The following is a 21419-nucleotide window of genomic DNA, read 5'->3' as shown; positions in this document are numbered from 1 at the left end:
CATGGGGCCCAGTGCTCAGATTGTTCCCACAACCCCGAGATCATGACCCCAGCCTAAATCAAGAATTGGAGACTCAACCAACTGAGACTCTCAGATGCACCAGTAAGTTATTTTAAAAACAGAATTGCATCTAGGTTTTTATAACAGATTGAAAATAAGCTGATCTTACGTTTAAGTCTAGAACTGTGAAGCTCAAAGGTATTTTGAATACATCTAAAAAATAACACTGCTGTTCTTTTTTTTCCCCTAAAGTTATCCTTGATCTGAACTTGTCTATTTGCTGTTTACACAATTAGGGGGACCTTTACAGAAACTTTAGGTTAACTTAGCCTTAAGTAATCTTTGGTGTATGCCAGACAGATTTCTTCATCCCTTTTCTCCAGTCTCAAGGACTGAGTTCATTTATCTCTACCCAAGGTAACTAACTGGGCCAGAACACAGTGGAAGTTAGCAGGGCACTCCCTCCTGGCTCATCAGTCTGCTCATCAGACAGGTGGTCTCTGTCCTCTCTGAAGATAATGTGCTTTCAAGATCTTGATGCATTTTTATTACATTCATGACTCCTAAATCTTCCATTGCTGACCATATTTTCATCTTCTCTTGCTTTATACTAATTCCATGTCATAATTTTACTTCCTAAAATTTAGAGCCTGTTTGAATCCTGTTTGATATGGTGTTTTGCTTTTCCAGAGGACTGGATTATTCTAATCCTTGGCATTCCAGCTATGTGCAGACAAGAAATCAAATATCAGCTAATTTGCACATTGTTCATCCAACTATGAAAATATTGCTGGATCTTGGTTACACGACATTTTCCAATTCAGTTTTGCTAGATTTAACGGGGATTAGGTAAAATCTCCTATTTATTAATTAACACTTAAGATTTGAATGTCTCCTAAAAAAAAAAAAAGATTTGAATGTCTCCTACTTGAGTCTTTACATTTTGACTGTATACATTTTAAAACTGTTAAATCTTGTGAAATTTTCTTTAGATTAAAAAATTTTATCTTATTTTTAAAGAATTGTGTATGAAGACCAATATTTATCATTTGCTTTAAATCATTTTTACTTTTCTCATAAATAGAGCTAAAGGGCCAATTGATTGTGAATCACTGAAAAATGATCTATCAATACAAGCTAGAAAGGCAGAAGAGAAAATAATGAGCACATGGTATCCAAAGGTTATAAGTCTTTTTACCAAGAAGGAAACTCTAGATGCCATCAAACCTGAAAAATTGGATGCATTCTATAACTGTGTTTCCACACTTATGTCAAATCAGGTAAATTTGTTCTATACATCTGAAATAATAATGTTAATAAGATTAGTTTGTTATTTTACTTTATTATTTGTTAAGTTTTTATTTAAATTCCAGTTAGTTAATATACAGTATTGTATTAGTTTCAGATGTACAATATAATGATTCGACACTTCCATACATCACCCAGTGCTCATCCTGCCAAGTGCCCTCCTTAATCCCCATCACCTATTTAATCCATTCTTCCACGCCCCTCCCCTCTGGCAACCATCAGTTTGTTCTTTATAGTTAAGAGTCTGTTTCTTGATTTTCCTCTCTTTTTACCCCCCTTTGCTCATTTTTTTTTCTTAAATTCTACAGATGAGTGAAATTGTATGGTATCTGATATCTGTGTTTCTCTGACTGACTTATTTCACTTAGCATTATACTCTCTAGGTCCATCCAGGTCATTGCAAATGGCAGGATTTCATTCTTTTTTATGGCTGAGTAATATTCTATCATGTATATATTCCACTATATATACATGCATGCATATACATACACATACATACACCATATTGTCTTTATCCTTTTATCTGTCTATGGACACTTGGGCTGCTTCCATAATTTGACTGTTGTAGACAATGCTATTATAAACATCAGGGTGCATGTATCCCTTTAAATTAGTATTTTTTAATTCTTTGAATAAATGCCTCATAGTGCAATTGCTGCATTGTAGGGTAGTTCTATTTTTAACTTTCTGAGGAACCCCCATACTGTTTTCCACAGTGGTTGCACCAGTTTGTATTTCCACCAACAGTGCATGATTCCCCTTTCTCCACATCCTCCCCAACAGCTGTTGTTTCTTATGTTCTTGATTTTAGCCATTCTGACAGGTGTGAGGTGATATCTCATTGTAGTTTTGATTTGTATTTCTCTGATGATCCTTGATGTTGAGCATATTTTCATTATGTCTTCTTTGGAAAAATGTCTTTGTCTTCTGCTCATTTCTTAATTGGATCATTCATTTTTGGGGTGTTGAATTTAAAACTGATGTTTTAGTTTATTATTTTAAATAAGATTCTATTTAGACATAATGCTAGGTAATTATTTTGAAATAAAGTAAGAAAATTTTTTTACCATGATTTTAATTTAAATTAGTTTAGCATAAAAATACTTCATTTTTGAAGCAATATCTGAAGCAATCTAAAATGAAAAGAAAATCTAGAAGTATGTGTCAATATTATAAATGATTACTGGGCTCATGCTGAAAGTCTATGAACTATTATCCACAGCTTTATTGGAGAATATTAACAAAGAACTACCCTAATACATTTTTGAACATATGAAATCACAAGTTGGTTGATTCTCATTTTTCCCTTAGTAAAATCTTGACTTGAAATGGAATTGATCATCTTTAAAGAAAATATTAATTTATATTAATTTTATATTTATGGGCTTCTTAAATTTTTACCATTGTGGGAATACAGTTAAAAAAAATAATTTTGAATAAAAACTTTCCTTTTTAGGGGCACCTGGGTGGCGTAGTGGGTTAAAGCCTCTGCCTTCGACTCAGGTCATGATCTCAGGGTCCTGAGATCAAGTCCCGCATTGGGCTTTCTGCTCATCAGGGAGCCTGCTTCCCCGCCTCTCTTTCAGCCTGCCTCTCTGCCTACTTGTGATCTCTCTCACTGTCAAATAAATAAATAAAATCTTTAAAAAAAAACCTTTCCCTTTTAGAAAATATCTCCAAAGATTCCATAAATTTTTCAATAAAGCCTTAAAAGGACATATTTAATATCTAGTATATAACCCTGTAATTAATATACAATATTTCCTTTTTACCTTTATCCTCTTCAGAGAACTATATTTGATAAGAAGTAGAGATGAAGAACATTTTGAAGATGGTTTTAGACCTGTATTTATCTGCTTGGCTAAATTTCCAATAGCTGGTTTCTACATAAGAATACATTATTTGGGGGCATCTGGGTGGATTAGTCAGTTGAACATTCTATGCTGGGTTTCAACTCAAGTCATGATCTCAGGGTTGTGAGATGGAGCCCTGGTCCAACTCTGCATTCAGTGTGGAGTCTGCTTGAGATTCTCTCTCCCTTTGCCCCTCCCCACCATCTCTCTAAAATAAAATCTTAAAAAAAAAAGAATACATTATTTATCCTTTGGTAACTTACTGTGCATATTTTGAAGTTCCAGTAGCTTCACCCTCACCTAGTGATGTGCTGGAAATCTGGTGTTGAGGCTGGGAAGAAAAGTCCTAATTTGTAGTGTTTGCCAATTTCCTGGTGTAAATATTCCCACCATGGTGATTTTTAGTCATCCAAGGTTTAGTAACTGGCTCATAGAAGTTTTGAATATTTAATAGTTGACACTAGGAGATAACTAGCATACCACTGTCCCTCACCTCATGTGCATGTCCCTTCATAACATCCTCACCCTCAGGTGTCCAGCCTCTCCTCCCATTAGTCTTCACCATGCTGTTTAGTTTTCTGAAATGTTTTCTGTGTCAGGGAAAGAATGACTAAAGAATGTGGGAAATTCTAGTTGCCATATTAAGATCGTTGCTATTCAAAAAAAATTAAAGTTTGTATATATTATTCTATTTATTATTTTAGACAAAACTTATTAGGAACATATTGTTCTGAATGAAGAAAATTTTTAGGACTTAATGGACTGATAGAATAGCTTAATTGTAGAGAATAGCTCACCGATTTTGAACTAAAGGTTGGATTTGTACATTCTAAAGTAATAATTTATGATATCATGCAGCTAAAGGATTTCTTAAAGAGAACTGTAGAAGGATTCGTGAAACTCTTTGACCAAGAAGATCAACGTGGGCTGCCAATATTTAAGATGGAACTAACATTTGATGATGATAAAATGGAATTTTATCCTACCTTTCAAGATTTGGAAGATGTTGTTTTGGGTTTGGTAGAGCGGATAACTGAAGCTCTACAGGTATTCTGCCATCCTTATGCACTTGGTTTCTTTATATGAGTCTCTTTCAAAATTTTAAATGATGTTGAAACCATAAAGTGAACATGTGCATAAAATATTACAACTGTTTTATTTCCATCCTCTAAGTAATTTTAAATTAGAAAGTGCTTTCTCTTTGATAAAGTTCCCTGACTAAAAATGTTGTTTTCCTTCTTAGAACTTTTATTACCATTAGGAATTGATATTTATGTGCCCATTCCATCTTCCCTACATAGTTGTGAGCTTCTTAAGGACTAGATCCTTCTCATGTTTGTTTTATCTACTTTCTAGTAGAATCACTTAGACATTATAGTAATTCAATAAGTACTTGTTGAATGATAGAAAACTAACTCAAGTTTTTATATTATACTACAAACTATACAATTTTATTTTATTTTATTACTTTTAAGATTTTATTTTTAAGTAATCTCTACACCCAACATGGGGCTCAAACTCCCCACCCCTGAGATCAAGAGTTGCACGCTCAATCGACTGAGACAGGTGCCTCAAACTATACAATTTTAAATCATGATTTTGCATTAGGTTATCTTTTTTTGGACCACTGAAATCTGAACAGAATGTTTAAAAATATTGTATAAGATCGATGTCTAGACAAATTGAATAGATATTTATTTCATAAACTGTCATTTTAATTTTTGTTAGAATGTCCAAACAGTTCCTTCTTGGCTATCAGGAACTTCACCAACTGTAAATCTTGACACACAACTTCCTGAACATGTGTTAGAATGGGCTCTTACTACACTGAAGTTGGCAATACATCATAACTTAGAAGGCGCAAGAAAACATTATGAGACATACGGTATATATCATATATGTAATATTACACCTCTTATAAAAGAATACGACTTTTATTTTTGGTGGAAATTAGCTATTTGGTTGTCTGGGGATGTCATGAAAAAAGTAAGAAGAGCCAGAAGTCAGCATTGGCATGGCTTTTGGCAGAATCAAACTTGAATTCTGTTGTTTAGTCCAAAGGGTGAATGTTAACAAGATTAGAGTAATAAAGCAAAAAAGCAGATAGAAGAGATGCTGGAATAAGGAGAAAGCTAAATCAAGGTTTAAATTAAGATAATTTTGAAGAATAGTTTTGAAGAGACTGCAGCTCGTTCTACAGTCTCTTTAAGTGTGTATGGGTCAAGATAGTTATTTGACATTTTCTTAATCAAAATCTTCTATTAATTGGCTTATCTGAACCTCTAAGTTATTGTAAGATCAATGCATACACTATTATCTTTATTTTAAAATGCCATATTTAACCTGGTTTTCCAGTTAAGTTTATTTTATTCTATCCCTATTAATACATTTCATTCTCCATTAATAATATTTGATTAAATAGTCTGCTTCTTTCCATAATCATATCAAAAAGCACTTTATTTTGAATGGGTCTTATTATTGAATTTAAATTAGGTTATTAATTTTCAGTTGAAAAATACAATTGGCTTCTTGATGGAACTGCAGATAAGATGATAGAGACTTTTCAGGCGGAAGATCATACTTTTGATGAATACACAGAAGTAAGTGGTAATTCTGTTTTTCATTAATGCCTTTGACTTTCTTTTTTTATTTTTATTTATTTATTTTTGTACTTTCTTTTTTTTAATTAGGGTTTTTTTTTTCCTGGAAAGTAAATGCTCCAATTAAAGTTATTGGAATTTCTTACTCAGAATATGATTTTATTAAGCTTATATGTTCACCAAATAATTTATTTTTTTTTGTTTGTTTGCATTTTTTAAAACATTTCTTTTCAGCATAACAGAATTTATTGTTTTTGCACCACACCCAGTGCTCCATGCAATACGTGCCCTCCTTAATACCCACCACCTGGCTCCCCCAAACTCCTGCTCCCTGCCCCTTCAAAACCCTCAGATTGTTTTTCAGAGTCCATAGTCTCTCATGGTTCACCTCCCCTTCCAATTTCCCCCAACTCCCTTCTCCTCTCTATCTCCCCATGTCCTCCATGCTATTTGTTATGCTCCACAAATAAGTGAAACCATATGATAATTGACTCTCTCTGCTTGACTTATTTCACTCAGCATAATCTCTTCCAGTCCCGTCCATGTTGCTACAAAAGTTGGGTATTCATCCTTTTTGATGGAGGCATAATACTCCATAGTGTATATAGACCACATCTTCCTTATCCCTTTGTCTGTTGAAGGGCATCTTGGTTCTTTCCACAGTTTCCAGCGACCGTGGCCATTGCTGCTATAAACATTGGGGTACAGATGGCCTTCTTTTCACTACATCTGTATCTTTGGGGTAAATACCCAGTAGTGCAATGGCAGGGTCATAGGGAAGTTCTATTTTTAATTTCTTGAGGAGTGTCCACACTGTTCTCCAAAGAGGCTGTACCAACTTGCATTCCCACCAACAGTGTAAGAGGGTTCCCCTTTCTCCACATCCTCTCCAACACATGTTGTTTCCTGTCTTGCTAATTTTGGCCATTCTAACTGGTGTAAGGTGGTATCTCAATGTGGTTTTAATTTGACTCTCCCTGATGGCTAGTGATGATGAACATTTTTCATGTGTCTGATAGCCACACCAAATAATTTCTTTAGTGATTTATTTATTCATTCATTGCTTCAACAATTATATTCAGACACCTAGCAAGATTTTGGTGGCATAAAGATAAATAATACATACACATTGTCTTCAGGAGCTTTAATTTGTCCTAGAAGCCAGACATAGGAGTAACAAAGATGATATGTGGAGATAAGTACTTGAATGGAAATGTGAACAAAGTGTTGTGGAAGCAAAGACGAGGGAATGATTGTTTTTGCTTTGGAAGATTGGTGAAGGTTTCTTTCTTTCTTTCTTTCTTTCTTTTTTTTTTAAAGATTTTCTGTTTATTTATTTTGACGGAAGAGAGACCACAAGTAGGTAGAGAGGCAGGCAGAGAGAGAAAGGGGGAAGCAGGCTCCCCACTGAGCAGAGAGCCCGATTTGGGGCTCGATCCCAGGACTCTGGGATCATGACCTAAGCTGAAGGCAGGGGCTTTAACCCGCTGAGCCACCCAGGCGCCCCAGATTGGTGAAGGTTTCTTTAAGAAGTGAAAAGTGAGCTGGGTTTTGAAGTAAATGTTTATAGGTGGAGAAGAGAGGGACTGCAACATGAACAAAGACCAAAAGGGCTTAGGGGTGTTCAGAGACTATCAAATGAACCAAAAACAGCTGTAGAGCAGTTAACACAGAAATGCAACACATGACAGATTTAGAATATGAAGTTGGAAATGTAAGTTGGAGCCATGTGGGACAATTTTAGGGGATATTTGCTCAAGAGTTTGTACTTTGCTTTGAAGGTTTTTAGCTGTGCAAGTAATATACTTGGATCTGAATTTTAAATGTTTTTTTTTAATTTTAAGTTTATAGAAAGATTTTTCAGTCTTGCCTCAGAAATAATGCTTTTGCCTCAGTGGGTTCATTTCCCTATGGTGCGTTTGGATTGTGAAGATTTGAAGATAGGCCTAACAAACAAAGCGAAAACCTTTGCAAACATATTATTAAATGACATAGCTTCAAAACATAGAAAAGAAAATGAAAGGTAAGTATAAGTAATTGGTAAACTCAGAATTATAGGGCTAAAAGAAATATTTTACTAATATAACTCTTGTTTAAACTATAAGAGTCATCTGGCTGGCTCAGTTGGAAGAGCATACAACTCTTCATCTTGGGGTTGTGAGTTTGATCCCCACATTGGGTGTAGAGAGATTACTTAAAATGAATGAATGGATGAATAAATAAATAAATTAACTAACTTTAAAAAAATTTTTTAAAAAGATGAAAATATAAGTACTTACAACTTTCTCTTCATAGCAGCTTCCTTTTAAAAAACATTTTTATTTAGTTTTCCAAGAGAGAGAATGAGAGAGAGAGCATGAGTGGTGGGGAGGGGCAGAGGGAGAAGCAGACTCCCCACCAAGCTGGGAGCCTAGTAGGGGACTTGATCCAGGACCCTGGGATCATGACCTGAGCTGAAGGCAGACGTTTAACCGACTGAGCCACCCAGATGCCCCTCATAGCTGCCTCCTAAGAAGTTTCCTTTGTAGTTTCAATGGTCTGGTTTTTGCTTGATACTATGTGAGAGTTGTTTTGAGGCAACCCAGAATTATTAAAAAAAAAAAAAGAAATTGAAATAAACCAGTGTTTGGATACAGGTTGCATGACAATGGAGGACCTATAGACTTCCAGTGATATTGGGAAGATCAGGGATTGTTCCTGACCCCAGTATTTACTTGTGTCACTGAGCTTATTTTCGTCACCTATAAAATAGAGACAGCAGTGCCTACCAGATTCACAAACCAGTGGTTTGCTGTCTGAATAGGTCTTGCAAATAGTTTTATTTGCCTCATGCTGTGTTTCATTTTGTTCAGACACACTTTCAGTTGGCTATCAACCTTTCAAAATTAGAAGATTTTACACACACACACACACACACACACACTCACTCTCCAGATCTTTTACTTTTCTTGAAAGTGTGGGAAGACCATGCCATGTTGAGCCTTCAGTGGTAAATGGAGCTGAGAAGCAGTTTTTGTTTTACGCAGGGAATGTGTCCTTTGGTTGGTTCATCCACTGCACAAGCAACTCATCATCCAACTCATTTAACTTATTTGTTGCCTGTCTGGCTCCCAAAGAATCTTAGTTTGTAACTTCTGTAAAGAACATGGTACTCAATCAATATTAGCTAGTATGTTTATTTTCCCAGAAGCAATGTGAGGAAATCCTGTGCTTTGGAATCAGAAAGGCATTCCTAAGTATGCTCTGTCTCACACTGCTTACTTAACTGGGTATTCAAGAGAGTTAAAGAGATCAGCAGAAAAAAATTTAATATAATATAACTTCCACATGAAAATGTATTGAGTATAATATAGTATTAATTACCATAACCATAGTAAAGCAGAGTATTATATCAGTATTTGCAGTGAATTTGAAGCAATTAAAGAGCATGCATTAAAAGTCCCTGAGACAACAGAAGAGATGATGGATCTGATATCTTATGTAGAAAAAGCCCGGACTACAGGGATTCAAGAGTTGGTTTTACGGATCAAGGTAAGAATCTTTTGATTTACATATTTTAAATTTACATATTTTAAATTAGTTTCTTTTTATTTCAAAATATGATAAACATATTGAAATTGTGTAAAACATAAAAACACATAAGTTTTAAAGTGCCCACTTATATTGCCATAACTAAAGGTAAGAAATAGGCTATTGCCTGTACCCCTGAATCCCTCTGTATGTGACCTTCTGATCATAACTGCTTCTCTCTCTCTCCCCTAGAGGTCTCCCCTTGGTTTCTACAGTAATCACACATTTTTATTCCTTAGTCTCACCAACTATGTGTTCATCCTCAAACAAGATGGTCTTAAAAATTTTTTCCTTCTTCTGTGATTTCTGCCTTTATTGGTATGCTTATGCCTTCCCCAGCACAAGATTATATATCCATTCACTTATGTTGTACTATAATTCTTTGTTTAAAATATGAAACATAACACACCTACCCCAAATTGCATAAAACATAAACTGTGTAATTTAAAATGTTATAAACACTGCATAATTATCACCCAGGGAAGAAATAGAACCTTGCCAACACATTAGAAGCTCATCACAGTCTCCTCTTTTTCCTAGATGTGAACACTATCCTGACTTTTATAGTAATCACTTCCTTGCATTTCTGTAGAGTTTTACCATTTAAATATGCATTCCTAATCAATATAACTAATTTTTATCTCATTTAGGTCTTTATATAAATAGTCATACTGTTTCTATTCTTTTGAATCTTGTCAACATTATGTTAGTAATGCTCTTATTTCTTAATTTTCATTGCTTTCTTATATTCACTATTATACATGTAATGATTTGTTATTTTAGTTTTATTGTTCTGGATATTTGCTATTAATAGCAATGCTGCTGGGAACATTTCTGTACCTGTATCCTAGTATATATATTCATGCATTTCTCCCAGGCATTATAACATGTATTTACTTTCCCATTTACTTGCTAAGGCAAAACTCTTTTCTAAAGTAGTTCCAATTTTATACTCCTATCAGCAGTGCCTAAGAGTCCTATTATTTTACACCCTTACTTATGCTTCCTGTTATGAGATATTTTAAATTTGCTAGGCTGTTCTCTTAACTATAGAGAACAAACTGATGGTTACCAAGGGGGGAGGTGAGTGGGGAGGGGTGAATGAAATAGGTAATGGGGATTAAGGAGTGTACTTGTTGTGATGAGCACAGGGTGATGTATGGAATTACTGAATTAGTATATTATACACCTGAAACTATATTATATTGTATACTAACTAATTGGAATTTTAAAAAGAAAAAAATTCTGTTCTGTTGGGTAGAAATCATTGTATTTTTAATTTGCATTTTATTTTTTTTTTAAAGATTTTATTTAATTGACAGCAAGAGAGAGAGCACAAGCAGTGGGAGCAGCAGTGGGAGAGGGAGAAGCAGGTTCCCCGCTGAACAGGGAGTTGAACGTGGGGCTTGATCCCAGGACCCTGGTATCATGACCCGAGCTGAAGGCAGATGCCTACCTGACTGAATCACCCAGGCACCCTAATTTGCATTTTCTTGAAACAAAAGAATTTGAACACTTTTCTTATACTTTTTAAAAATATTTTTTATACTGTGAAGGTAACATATGACAATATGACATATAACATATGACATATGACTATATGACAATAGTCTACAGTCTTTGGTTTAAAATCTTATTTGTCTGGGGGCGCCTGGGTGGCTCAGTGGGTTAAGCCTCTCTCTGCCTTCGGCTCAGATCATGATCCCAGAATCCTGGGATCAAGCCCTGCATCGGACTCTGCTCAGTGGAGAGTTCAGATTCTCTGCTCAGAGAAAACCCTGCCTCTCTGCTTACTTGTAATCTGTCTGTCAAATAAATAAATAAAATCTTTAGAAAAAAAGAATTAAAAAAAATCTTATTTGTCTGATATAAGGATCGCTATCTCAGCTTTCTTTTGATATCCATTAGCATGATCAATGGTTTTCCACTCCCTCACTTTCAATCTGGAGGTGTCTTTGGGTCTGAAATGAGTCTCTTGCAGACAGCGTATCAGTCTTGCTTTTTTATCCAGTCTGATACCCTGTCTTTTGGCTGGGGCATTTAGCCTATTTACATTCAGAGTAACTATTGAAAGGTATGAATTTAGTGCCACTGTGTTACCCATAAAGTCTCTGTTTCTGTATACTGTTTCTGTTCCTTTCTGGTCTATTTTACTTTTGGCTCTCTTTTCACTTAAAAGATCCTCTTTAATATTTCTTGCAGGTCTGGTTTAGTGATCACAAATTCTTTTAGTTTCTGTTTGTCCTGGAATATTTTTAATCTCCTATTTTATTTTTTTTTATTTTTTTATTTTTTTAAAGATTTTATTTATTTATTTGACAGACAGAGATCACAAGTAGGCAGAGAGGCAGGCAGGCAGAGAGAGAGAGGAGGAAGCAGGCCCTCCGCGGAGCAGAGAGCCCGATGCGGGGCTCGATCCCAGGACCCTGGGATCATGACCTGAGCCGAAGGCAGAGGCTTAACCCACTGAGCCACCCAGGCGCCCCTAATCTCCTATTTTAAATGACATCTAGCTTGATAAAGTATTCTTGGTCGCATATTTTTCTCATTTAGGACCCTGAATATATAATTCCAGTCCTTTCTGGCCTGCTCTGTTGATAGGTTTGCTTCCATTCTAATGTTTGTACTCTTGTAGGTTATGGGCTTCCTGTCCTGAGCTCCTTTCAGGATTTTATCTTTGTCTCTGAGATTTGCAAGTTTCACTATTAAGGTGGCCTATTTTTATTGATTTTGAGGGGTGTTCTCTGTGCCTCCTGGACTTGAATGCCTCCTGGACTGTTTCCTTCCATAGATTAGGGACGTTCTCAACTAAAATTTGCTCCAATATACCTTTTGTCCCCCTTCTCTTTCTTCTTCTTCTGGAATCCCAATTATTCTAATATTGTTTTGCTTTATGGTATCACTTATCTCTTGAATTCTCTCCTCATGATCCAGTAGTTGTTTATTTCTCTTTTTCTCAGCTTCTTTATTCTCCATCATTTGGTCTTCTTTATCACTAATTTTCACTAATTCTCTCTTCTGTCTCATGTATCCTAGCAGTTAAAGCCTCCATTTTTAAATTACATTTCATTAGTAGCCTTTTTTATTTCACTTTGATTAGATTTTAGTTCTTTAATTTCTTCAGAACGGGATTCTCTACTGTCTTCTATGTTGTTGTTTTTTTTTTCTTTTCCCAAGCCCAGCTAGTATCTTTATAATTGTTACTCTGAACTCTGGTTCTGACATCTTACTTGTATCCATACTGAGTAGGTTCCTGGCAGTTAGTACTGCCTCTTGTTCTCTTTTTTTGAGGTGAATTTTTCAATCTTGTCATTTTCTTAGTTATTGACCTCCTCCTCCTTTCCAAAACTTTTCATATGCTTATTGACTATTCAGAGTTCCTCTTTTGTGAAATGTCTTTACATGGTTTTACCTATTTTTCTTTGGGGTTTTGTGTTTTTTCTTTTTTCTTTTTTTAAAGGTTTTATTTATTTATTTGAGAGAGAGACAGACAAGCACGGGGAAAGGCAGAGGGAGAAGGAGATTCCTCACTGAGCAGGGATCCCAGCACAGGGCTCAATTATAGGACCCTGGGATTATGACCAGAGCTGAAGGTAATCACTAACTGAACCACCCAGGTGCCCTCTTTTTCTATTGATTTGTAAGAGGCTTTGTTTGTTTGTTTGTTTTTGTTTTGTTTGTTTAATTATGATAAAGTATACACAAAATTTTTTAAGTGTGCTGCTTAGTGTAGTAGTTTTGAAGATGTTATTAGTAAGCATCCTTTTTTTTTTTACTCTGATTTATTTTAACTTTTTAGTGGTGTTTTTTGATGAAGAGAAATCCTTTATTTTAATGCAGTTAAATGGAATAATGTCCCCCCCCCTTTTTTATTTTTTATTTTTCTCACTCAAAAGTTTTTATTGGCCTTTTGGATTGAAATGGGAATTTATTTGCCAGGAAGGATGATCCCATCATACTTCTGCTTGAACCAGCACATGGCCTCCTCTTTCCTAATTCTGTGTTTGGCCCCAGTGCAGCCTGTCCTGTGCTTCTTATCTGCAATACCGAAACCTGGTCTACCCAGCACCACATAGAAGACCACGCCATAGATACCAATGCTTGAGTCATATTTGATCCCCAGATTGATGTGCTCCTGGACCCAAAGCCAAGGTTTCCAATATCAGAGAAGTTATTTTTTCTTGACTCATACTCTCACACCTTTAGACATTTCTCCAGGATTTCTTCTGCCTTTGCCCCACGGACTGTGCAGTGGATGGCAAGGCAGTCTTTTCATTTCTCCTGACACAGAAAGATCTAATAATGTATCTAACTTTGGAGAACACACGGGTCTGGCCTGTAAGCTGCTCCAGCATCTTGGCTGCCCAGGTCAGTCTGTCTCTACTCTCCCCAACATAGATGTTGAAGCAAAGTTTGCAGATGCAAAATTCCCACATGGGGTTCTCCTTTTCACCTTGATCCACCATGGTGGAGAAATGGAGGAGTTTCCCCCCTTTTTTTTAGAGAAAGAGAGAGAGAGGGAGAGAAAGAAAAAGAGAGATGGGGGAGAGGGACTGAGGGAGAGGGAGAGAATCTTAAGCAGGCTCTATGCCAAGCATGGAGCCCAATGCAGGGCTCGATCTCACAACCCCGAGATCATGACCTGAGCCAAAATAAAGAGTCAGACACTTAACTGGCAGAGCCACCCAGTGTTTCCTTTTATACCTAGTGCTTTCTGTGTCTTGTTTAAGAAATCTTTCCCTCCCAAAGGTCATGATGATTTTTTCTTGTATTCTTTTTTAGACCTGTCTAATTTTGCCTTTCAGGTTTAGGTTTTCAGTCTTCCTAGAATCTTAATTTTGTGAATGACATGAGGTCCATCCTAATTATTTTTCCACATAGATGAGCAATTATATGTTTATCAAAGAGACCGTCCCTTCCCTGCTGCTCTGCAGTGCCACCTCTATCATGTATTAAGTGTCCATATTTATGCAGATCTAATTTAAGACACTCTGTTCTGTTCCATTGGCCTTTCTATCTGTCCTGGAATCAATACCACGCTGACTTAATTACAACAGCTTAATTGTAATAGCAATAATACATCTTTTTCCCCCTTTAAGCCACTAGTTTTTAATTTTTATTTTTTTATTTGAGTGTAGTTGACACATAATGTTACTTTAGTTTTAGACATACAACATGGTGATCCAACATCTCTATACATTATGCTATACCCACCACAGTGTAGCTACCACCTGTCACCATATAACTCTCCTGCAATATCATTGACTGTATTCCCTGTGCTGTACCCATTACTCCCATGATTATTCATTCTATAACTAGAAGCCTGCATCTCCCAATCCCTTACACCCATTTGGCCCTTCCCCTCACCCCTTTCCCTCTGGCAACCATCAGTTTGTTCTTGATTTATAGGTCTGATTCTGGCAATACTAAGTCTTGATACCTGGTAAAGCATGTTCTCCCATTCTTCCTCACCAAGTTTCTTGCTTGTTCTTGACCCTTAGCATTTTCATATCAATTTTAGAATTAGCTTATCGCATTTCATAAAATAGCGTTTTGGGATTTGGGTTGAGATTGCCTCAAACTGATAATAAATTTTGGGGCACCTGGGTGGCTCAGTGGGTTAAGCCGCTGCCTTAGGCTCAGGTCATGATCTCAGGGTCCTGGGATCGAGTCCCACATCGGGCTCTCTGCTCATCGGGGAGCCTGCTTCCTCCTCTCTCTTTGCCTACCTCTCTGCCTACTTGTGATCTCTCTCTGTCAAATACATAAATAAAATCTTAAAAAAAAACATAATAAATTTTGAGAATTAGGATCTTTCTAATATAAATTTTAGAATCTGTTTTCTCATTCCACAAAAATCTGTTAAGATTTTTTTTTATTCTTTTGTTCTTTATTAAGTTGCTCAATAATGCATTCAATTTTCTGGGAGACTATAATAAAGACAAGTCATATATTCAACACTATGTATCAACACAAGTGGATAAGGCTAACATTCACTATTCTGATGCTTGCATTTGCATTGATATTATATTAATAATTGTTAACAGGCTATATTCTATTTACATTTTGCCCCAATGTATGAAGTTTAATTGGCAACTCTAAAGTGATTTAAAATTGCAAATTTTAATGCCCTCACAGACTCTTAATTCAAGAGTGATAATGGTACACATACTAATAACTTGTTTAATTTCTACTTTTTTTTAAAATTTCTACTTTTTAAAAAAATTTTTAAAATTTTATTTTTGTACTTTATTTTTTATTTATTTTTTTTTAAAGATTTTATTTATTATTTGACAGGCAGAAATTACAAGTAGGCTGAGAGGCAGGCAGAGAGAGAGAAGGAGGAAGCAGGCTCCCTGCTGAGCAGAGAGCCCGATGCGGGGCTCGATCCCAGGACTCTGGGATCATGACCTGAGCTGAAGGCAGAGGCTTTAACCCACTGAGCCACCCAGGCACCCCGTACTTTTTTTTTTTAATTTATTTTTTATTTTCAGCATAACAGTATTCATTATTTTTGTACCACACCCAGTGCTCCATGCAATATGTGCCCTCTATAACACCCACCACCTGGTACCCCGACCTCCCACCCCCCACCCCTTCAAAACCCTCAGATTGTTTTTCAGAGTCCATAGTCTCTCATGGTTCACCTCCCCTTCCAATTTCCCCCAACTCCCTTCTCCTATCTCCCCATGTCCTCCATGCTATTTGTTATGCTCCACAAATAAGTGAAACCATATGATAATTGACTCTCTCTGCTTGACTTATTTCACTCAGCATAATCTCTTCCAGTCCCGTCCATGTTGCTACAAAAGTTGGGTATTCATTCTTTCTGATGGAGGCATAATACTCCATAGCGTATATGGACCACATCTTCCTTATCCCTTTGTCTGTTGAAGGGCATCTTGGTTCTTTCCACAGTTTGGCGACCATGGCCATTGCTGTTATAAACAGGGGTACAGATGGCCCTTCTTTTCACTACATCTGTATCTTTGGGGTAAATACCCAGTAGTGCAATGGCAGTGTCATAAGGAAGCTCTATTTTTAATTTCTTGAGGAGTCTCCACACTGTTCTCCAAAGAGGCTGTACCAACTTGCATTCCCACCAACAGTATAAGAGGGTTCCCCTTTCTACACATCCCTTCCAACACATGTTGTTTCCTGTCTTGCTAATTTTGGCCATTCTAACTGGTGTAAGGTGATATCTCAATGTAGTTTTAATTTGAATCTCCCTGATGGCTAGTGATGATGAACATTTTTTCATGTATGTGAGAGCCATTTATATGTCTTCATTGGAGAAGTGTCTGTCCATATCTTCTGCCCATTTTTTGATATATGATTGTCTGTTTTGTGTGTGTTGAGTTTGAGGAGTTCATTATAGATCCTGTTAAGATTTTAATTAGGAATGCATTAAATAGAATTGGTACATAAAAAAAAGAATTGGCACATTTATACATATATACTTCTAATTCATGATATCTCTTTTATTTATTTGCCTCTTCTTTAAATATCTCAGCATTTTATAATTTCCTCTGTAGAGGTTGTACACATCTTTTTAAGATAAATTTTCAGGTACTTAATATCTTTTAATGTTATATTAAATGATATCTTTAAATTTTTAAATCTTTTTATTACCTGAATACAGAAATATATTTATTTTTTTATTTTTCTAAAGATTTTATTTATTTATTTTACAGAGAGAGACACAGCAAGAAAGGGAACACAAGCAGGGGGAGTGGGAGAGGGAAAAGCAGGCTTCCTGCCAAGCAGGGAGTCCCATGTGGCGCTCAATCACAGGACCCTGGGATCATGACCTGAGTTGAAAGCAGATGCTTAATGACTGAGCCACCCAGGCACCCAAAATATAATTAACTCATAAAATAATTAATAGACTTTATTTTTCAGATGAGCTTTAGATTTATATAAAAACTGAGCAGATAGGGGCGCCTGGGTGGCTCAGTGGGTTAAAGCCTCTACCTTCAGCACAGGTCGTGATCCCAGGGTCCTGGGATCAAGTCCCACATCAGGCTCTCTGTTCAGTGGGGAGCTTGCTTCCTTTCCTCTCTCTCTGCCTGTCTCTCTGCCTACTTGTGATCTCTGTCAAAGAAATAGATGAAATCTTTAAAAAAAATTGAGCAGATAGTACAGAGTGTTCCTATATTACATAGTCCCTGTTGCCCCTCCCCCAAGTCAATTTACTCGTTATTACCATCTTACATTAGTATGGTACATTTGTTACAATTAATAAACTAGTATCAATACATTATTAACTAAAGTCCACAAGTTATTCAGTTTTTCTTAGTTTTTACTTAATATCCTTTTTCTGTTTCAGGAGCCTATCTTAGATGCTGCATTATATCTAATTGTGACTTCTTAGTCTCCTCTTGGTTCTGACAGTTTCTCAGATACATTTTGTTTTGTTTTATTTTTAAGTAACCTTCACACCCAACATGAGCTTGAACTCACAACCCTGTGATCAAGTGTTGCATGCTCTACCAACTGAGCCAGCCAGGCTCCCCCTCTTTTGTTTTGTTTTTAATGACCTTGGTAGTGTTGAGAAGTATGGGTCAGGTATATCAGAGGGTAGCCCTGTTTTGGAATTCATCTGATGTTTTTCTCATGAGTAAACTGAGGTAGTGGTTTGAAGGAGGATCACAAAGGTAAATGCCATTTTCATCACATCATATCAAGGGTACATATTATCACCATGACTTCCACTATTGATGTTGACCTTGATCACCAGTCTGAAGTAGCATTTATCAGGTCTCTCCACTCTTTTCTCTCCCTTTCCACAATGTCCTCTCTGGAAGGAAGTCATTATTTGCTGCCCACACGTCAGAGTTGGGAAGTTAACATTCTCCCAGAGTAGAGTAGCTACATAATTTATTTGGAATTCTTCTACATGGAGATTTATCTCCTTTGCCCCTTATTAATTTATTCAATTACTTATTTACATCACTATGGACTTATGGATATTTATTTTATATGTTGCACTATAATATAAAATTTGTTATATATAAATTCATATTGATCACTGGATTTTTTCTTAATTTTGAAATTTCTTTTTTCTTTAAAAACCTTAACTTTAAAAATGTTGTATATTGAAGTGCTTGAGTGGCTCAGTCAGTTAAGTGGCTGACTCTTGATTTTGGCTCTCAGGGCCCTGGGATCAAGCCCTGCATAGTCAAGCTCTGTGCACAGCAGGGAGTCAGCTTGAGGATTTCTGTCCCTCTCTAACTGCCCCTCTGCCCCTCAGGTGTGTGTGTGTGTGCTCTCTCTCCCTCTCAAATAAATACATAAATCTTAAAAAAATAAAGTAAAAATGTTATATATTTTTTATTTCTCTTCATTTTAATAGTTTTTTTTTTAATTTTTTTTTTATTTCCAGCATAACAGTATTCATTATTTTTGCACCACACCCCGTGCTCCATGCAATCCGTGCCCTCTATAATACCCACCACCTGGTACCCCAACCTCCCACCCCCCATCCCTTCAAAACCCTCAGATTGTTTTTCAGAGTCCATAGTCTCTCATAGTTCACCTCCCCTTCCAATTTCCCCCAACTCCCTTCTCCACTCTAAGTCCCCATGTCCTCCATGCTATTTGTTATGCTCCACAAATAAGTGAAACCATATGATAATTGACTCTCTCTGCTTGAAGACTTTTTTGGGATGTTTACATATACCATTGTATAAATTACAAGTAGTAAGAGTTTGGTTCTGCCCTCATAAACATGACATGTTTCCAAAACATTGTTTAGAGTATTAGAAATTTTTGGTTCCTCTCTTTTCCATGCCTTAGTTTTTCTACCTGGTGTATTATATCTGGAATTTTTTTTGTAGGAATCCAAACGCCGAATGAGTTACTTTTTAGATGTCTTCCTATTTTCTCAAGAAGACTTAGCTTTAAATTCAGCTACCCTTATGTGGCCTAGGAAAATTAATCCCATCTTTGATGAAAATGATGAGGTAAATATCTTTTTCAGTATATATTTTTGTCTTCTGACATTTTAAGCACATTTATTTGATCTATCTTTAAAAATTATATCTGTCAATATGAGTTTGGTGTTTATGGTCCTGCAGATTAAGAACAGGCTGTTGGGCTTAATACAGGGTCTGGTGAGAAGTGAGACAGACATTAAAGAGGTCAGAACTATTATAGACTGGTAATAATAGTAAGCATTGCCTTAAGTGTTTTGCAGTTAGTAATTCATATAATACCTGCAAAAATCCCAGGCCTTTCTATTTCCCCATTTCATAGATGAGAAAAGTGAGTCTCAGAGAAGTTAAGTAACTGGTCCAGTATCAGAAAAGAAGTAGCAGATTCAGAATTTTATATCAGATTGAATATAATTTAGATTTTGGGAAAGTTCTAGTGTAAACCAGCTTCTCCTAAAGTGGAAAGTGAGATGATATAGTAATAAAAAAACAAGTCAGATAAACCAAAGTTCTAGTGCAGATTTATGCTTTTTGACTTTGTGACATTGGACGTGCCTCTTGATTTCTATATGCCTAAATTTCTTCATTTCTGAACTGGTAATAATAATAATAATAAATAGAAATAAATAATAGTAATAAATATTAATAAAAATAAAATAATAATAAAAATAAATAGTAATAAAAAATAATAAACTAATAATAATAACTAATAACAAGCTAATAATAATAAACTAATAAACTAAACTACAGTGCTAATGTAAGTAAGGTATTAGGTAGTTCCTGACCCATGGCATGTGCTCAGTAAGAGGTAGCTTCTATTGTTATCCCAGCATTTGTTAAATAAAGTATCTAATTAATATAAAAGGTCATTTCAGAGAGCTAGGAAAAATTTTCTGGGTGGTTTATTATTTCTTTGTGTTTTTATATTAGTGTTACATTTTTTGTACTCATTTTTACTTCTATGGTGTTTTTTATTACCATAGAAAGCATTCAAATTTCTGACTTTTAAGTTTCCTTTGTAACAAAATAATTAACCTGATCAAACTGTCTTTTAAAAAGCTCATTGAGAATGCTAAACATAAAAAGGAAAATGAGCTAATTGCCAAGAGAGAGAAACTGATTTTGGAAATAGAAAAGGAATCACGGCGCATGGAAGAATTTACAGAATTTGCAGAATTGGACCGCATGCAACAGGTATGATAAACACAGAAGAAAATAGCTCTGATAGGCTTGTAGATTAATACTGAATATTTTTGCATACATTGAAAAATATAGAAAAACATACTTATTTTTTTTTAAACATTTTATCTATCCATTTGACAGACAGAGATCACAAGCAGGCAGAGAGGCAGGCAGAGAGAGAGAGGAGGAAGCAGGCTCCCTGCTGAGCAGAGAGCCAGATGCGGGGCTCGATCCCAGGACCCTGAGATCATGACCCAAGCCGAAGACAGCGGCTTAACCCACTGAGCCACCCAGGCGCCCCGAAAAACATACTTATGGCAAAGAGGGGTCCGACTCTTAGGCCTGGAACTTGTATTATTTATGTGATCTTTCTTGTGACTTAGTTTTCTATCTGTAAAATAGATGGAACCATATCTTTTGCTTCATATCATAGTAGTGTTGTAAAGTTGATATTTAAAGTTGCAGTGTGGGTGACTGGTGGCTCAGTTGGTTAAGTGTCTGCCTGCAGCTGAGACCATGATCCCAGAATTATGGGGTCGAGTCCTGCATTGGTCCCCCTCTTCAGCTGGGAGGCTGCTCCCTCTTGCTCATGCTCTCTCTCTTTTCCTCTCAAATAAATAAAATCTTAAAAAAAAATAAAGTTGCAGTGTAATGCAAGGATACAACCTATGCAGTGTCATATAATCTTATTTTTTTTATAACACTACTTGGATATTTCTTAAGACAAAAAATTATTTGCTTTCAGTATGTGACAGATGTAAGGCAACTACAGAAACGTATTCAGGAATCTGAGGAAGCAGTTCAGTTTATTAATAAAGAAGAGGAACTTTTCAAATGGGAATTGACAAAGTATCCTGAACTGGATAAATTGAAAGTGAACATTGAGCCCTATCAGAAGTTTTTCAATCTTGTTCTGAAGTGGCAACGAACAGAAAAACGGTAATTTCTGGTAATGTAATAAAAATTAAGCA

At 36.0% G+C, this 21419-nt stretch overlaps 1 protein-coding gene and 1 pseudogene across 9 annotated transcripts in view; one reads left to right on the top strand and one right to left on the bottom strand.

Annotated features, from left to right (window-relative positions):
* The window catches only part of DNAH12 (dynein axonemal heavy chain 12), a 230699-nt gene that overhangs the window by 33148 nt on the left and 176132 nt on the right, over positions 1-21419 (top strand). For 7 of the 9 annotated variants that reach the window (XM_032323076.1, XM_032323075.1, XM_032323060.1 and 4 more), the window contains 10 exons: positions 691-849; positions 1085-1280; positions 4020-4208; positions 4890-5046; positions 5670-5761; positions 7606-7784; positions 9157-9292; positions 19171-19296; positions 20326-20460; positions 21194-21387. In XM_032323076.1, the coding sequence (XP_032178967.1) occupies positions 691-849; positions 1085-1280; positions 4020-4208; positions 4890-5046; positions 5670-5761; positions 7606-7784; positions 9157-9292; positions 19171-19296; positions 20326-20460; positions 21194-21387 (1563 nt within the window). Of the gene's footprint in view, positions 1-690; positions 850-1084; positions 1281-4019; positions 4209-4889; positions 5047-5669; positions 5762-7605; positions 7785-9156; positions 9293-19170; positions 19297-20325; positions 20461-21193; positions 21388-21419 lie in introns of those variants that run through there. The other 2 variants (XM_032323080.1, XM_032323078.1) reach the window with 2 other exon arrangements.
* LOC116578656 lies at positions 13197-13797 on the bottom strand (annotated as a pseudogene).

This window comes from Mustela erminea, chromosome 1 (genome assembly GCF_009829155.1).
Source record: "Mustela erminea isolate mMusErm1 chromosome 1, mMusErm1.Pri, whole genome shotgun sequence".
Classification (NCBI taxonomy): domain Eukaryota; kingdom Metazoa; phylum Chordata; class Mammalia; order Carnivora; family Mustelidae; genus Mustela; species Mustela erminea.
The sequence above is the reverse complement of the archived record's forward strand: the minus strand, read 5'-3'. Positions and strand labels throughout refer to the sequence as shown.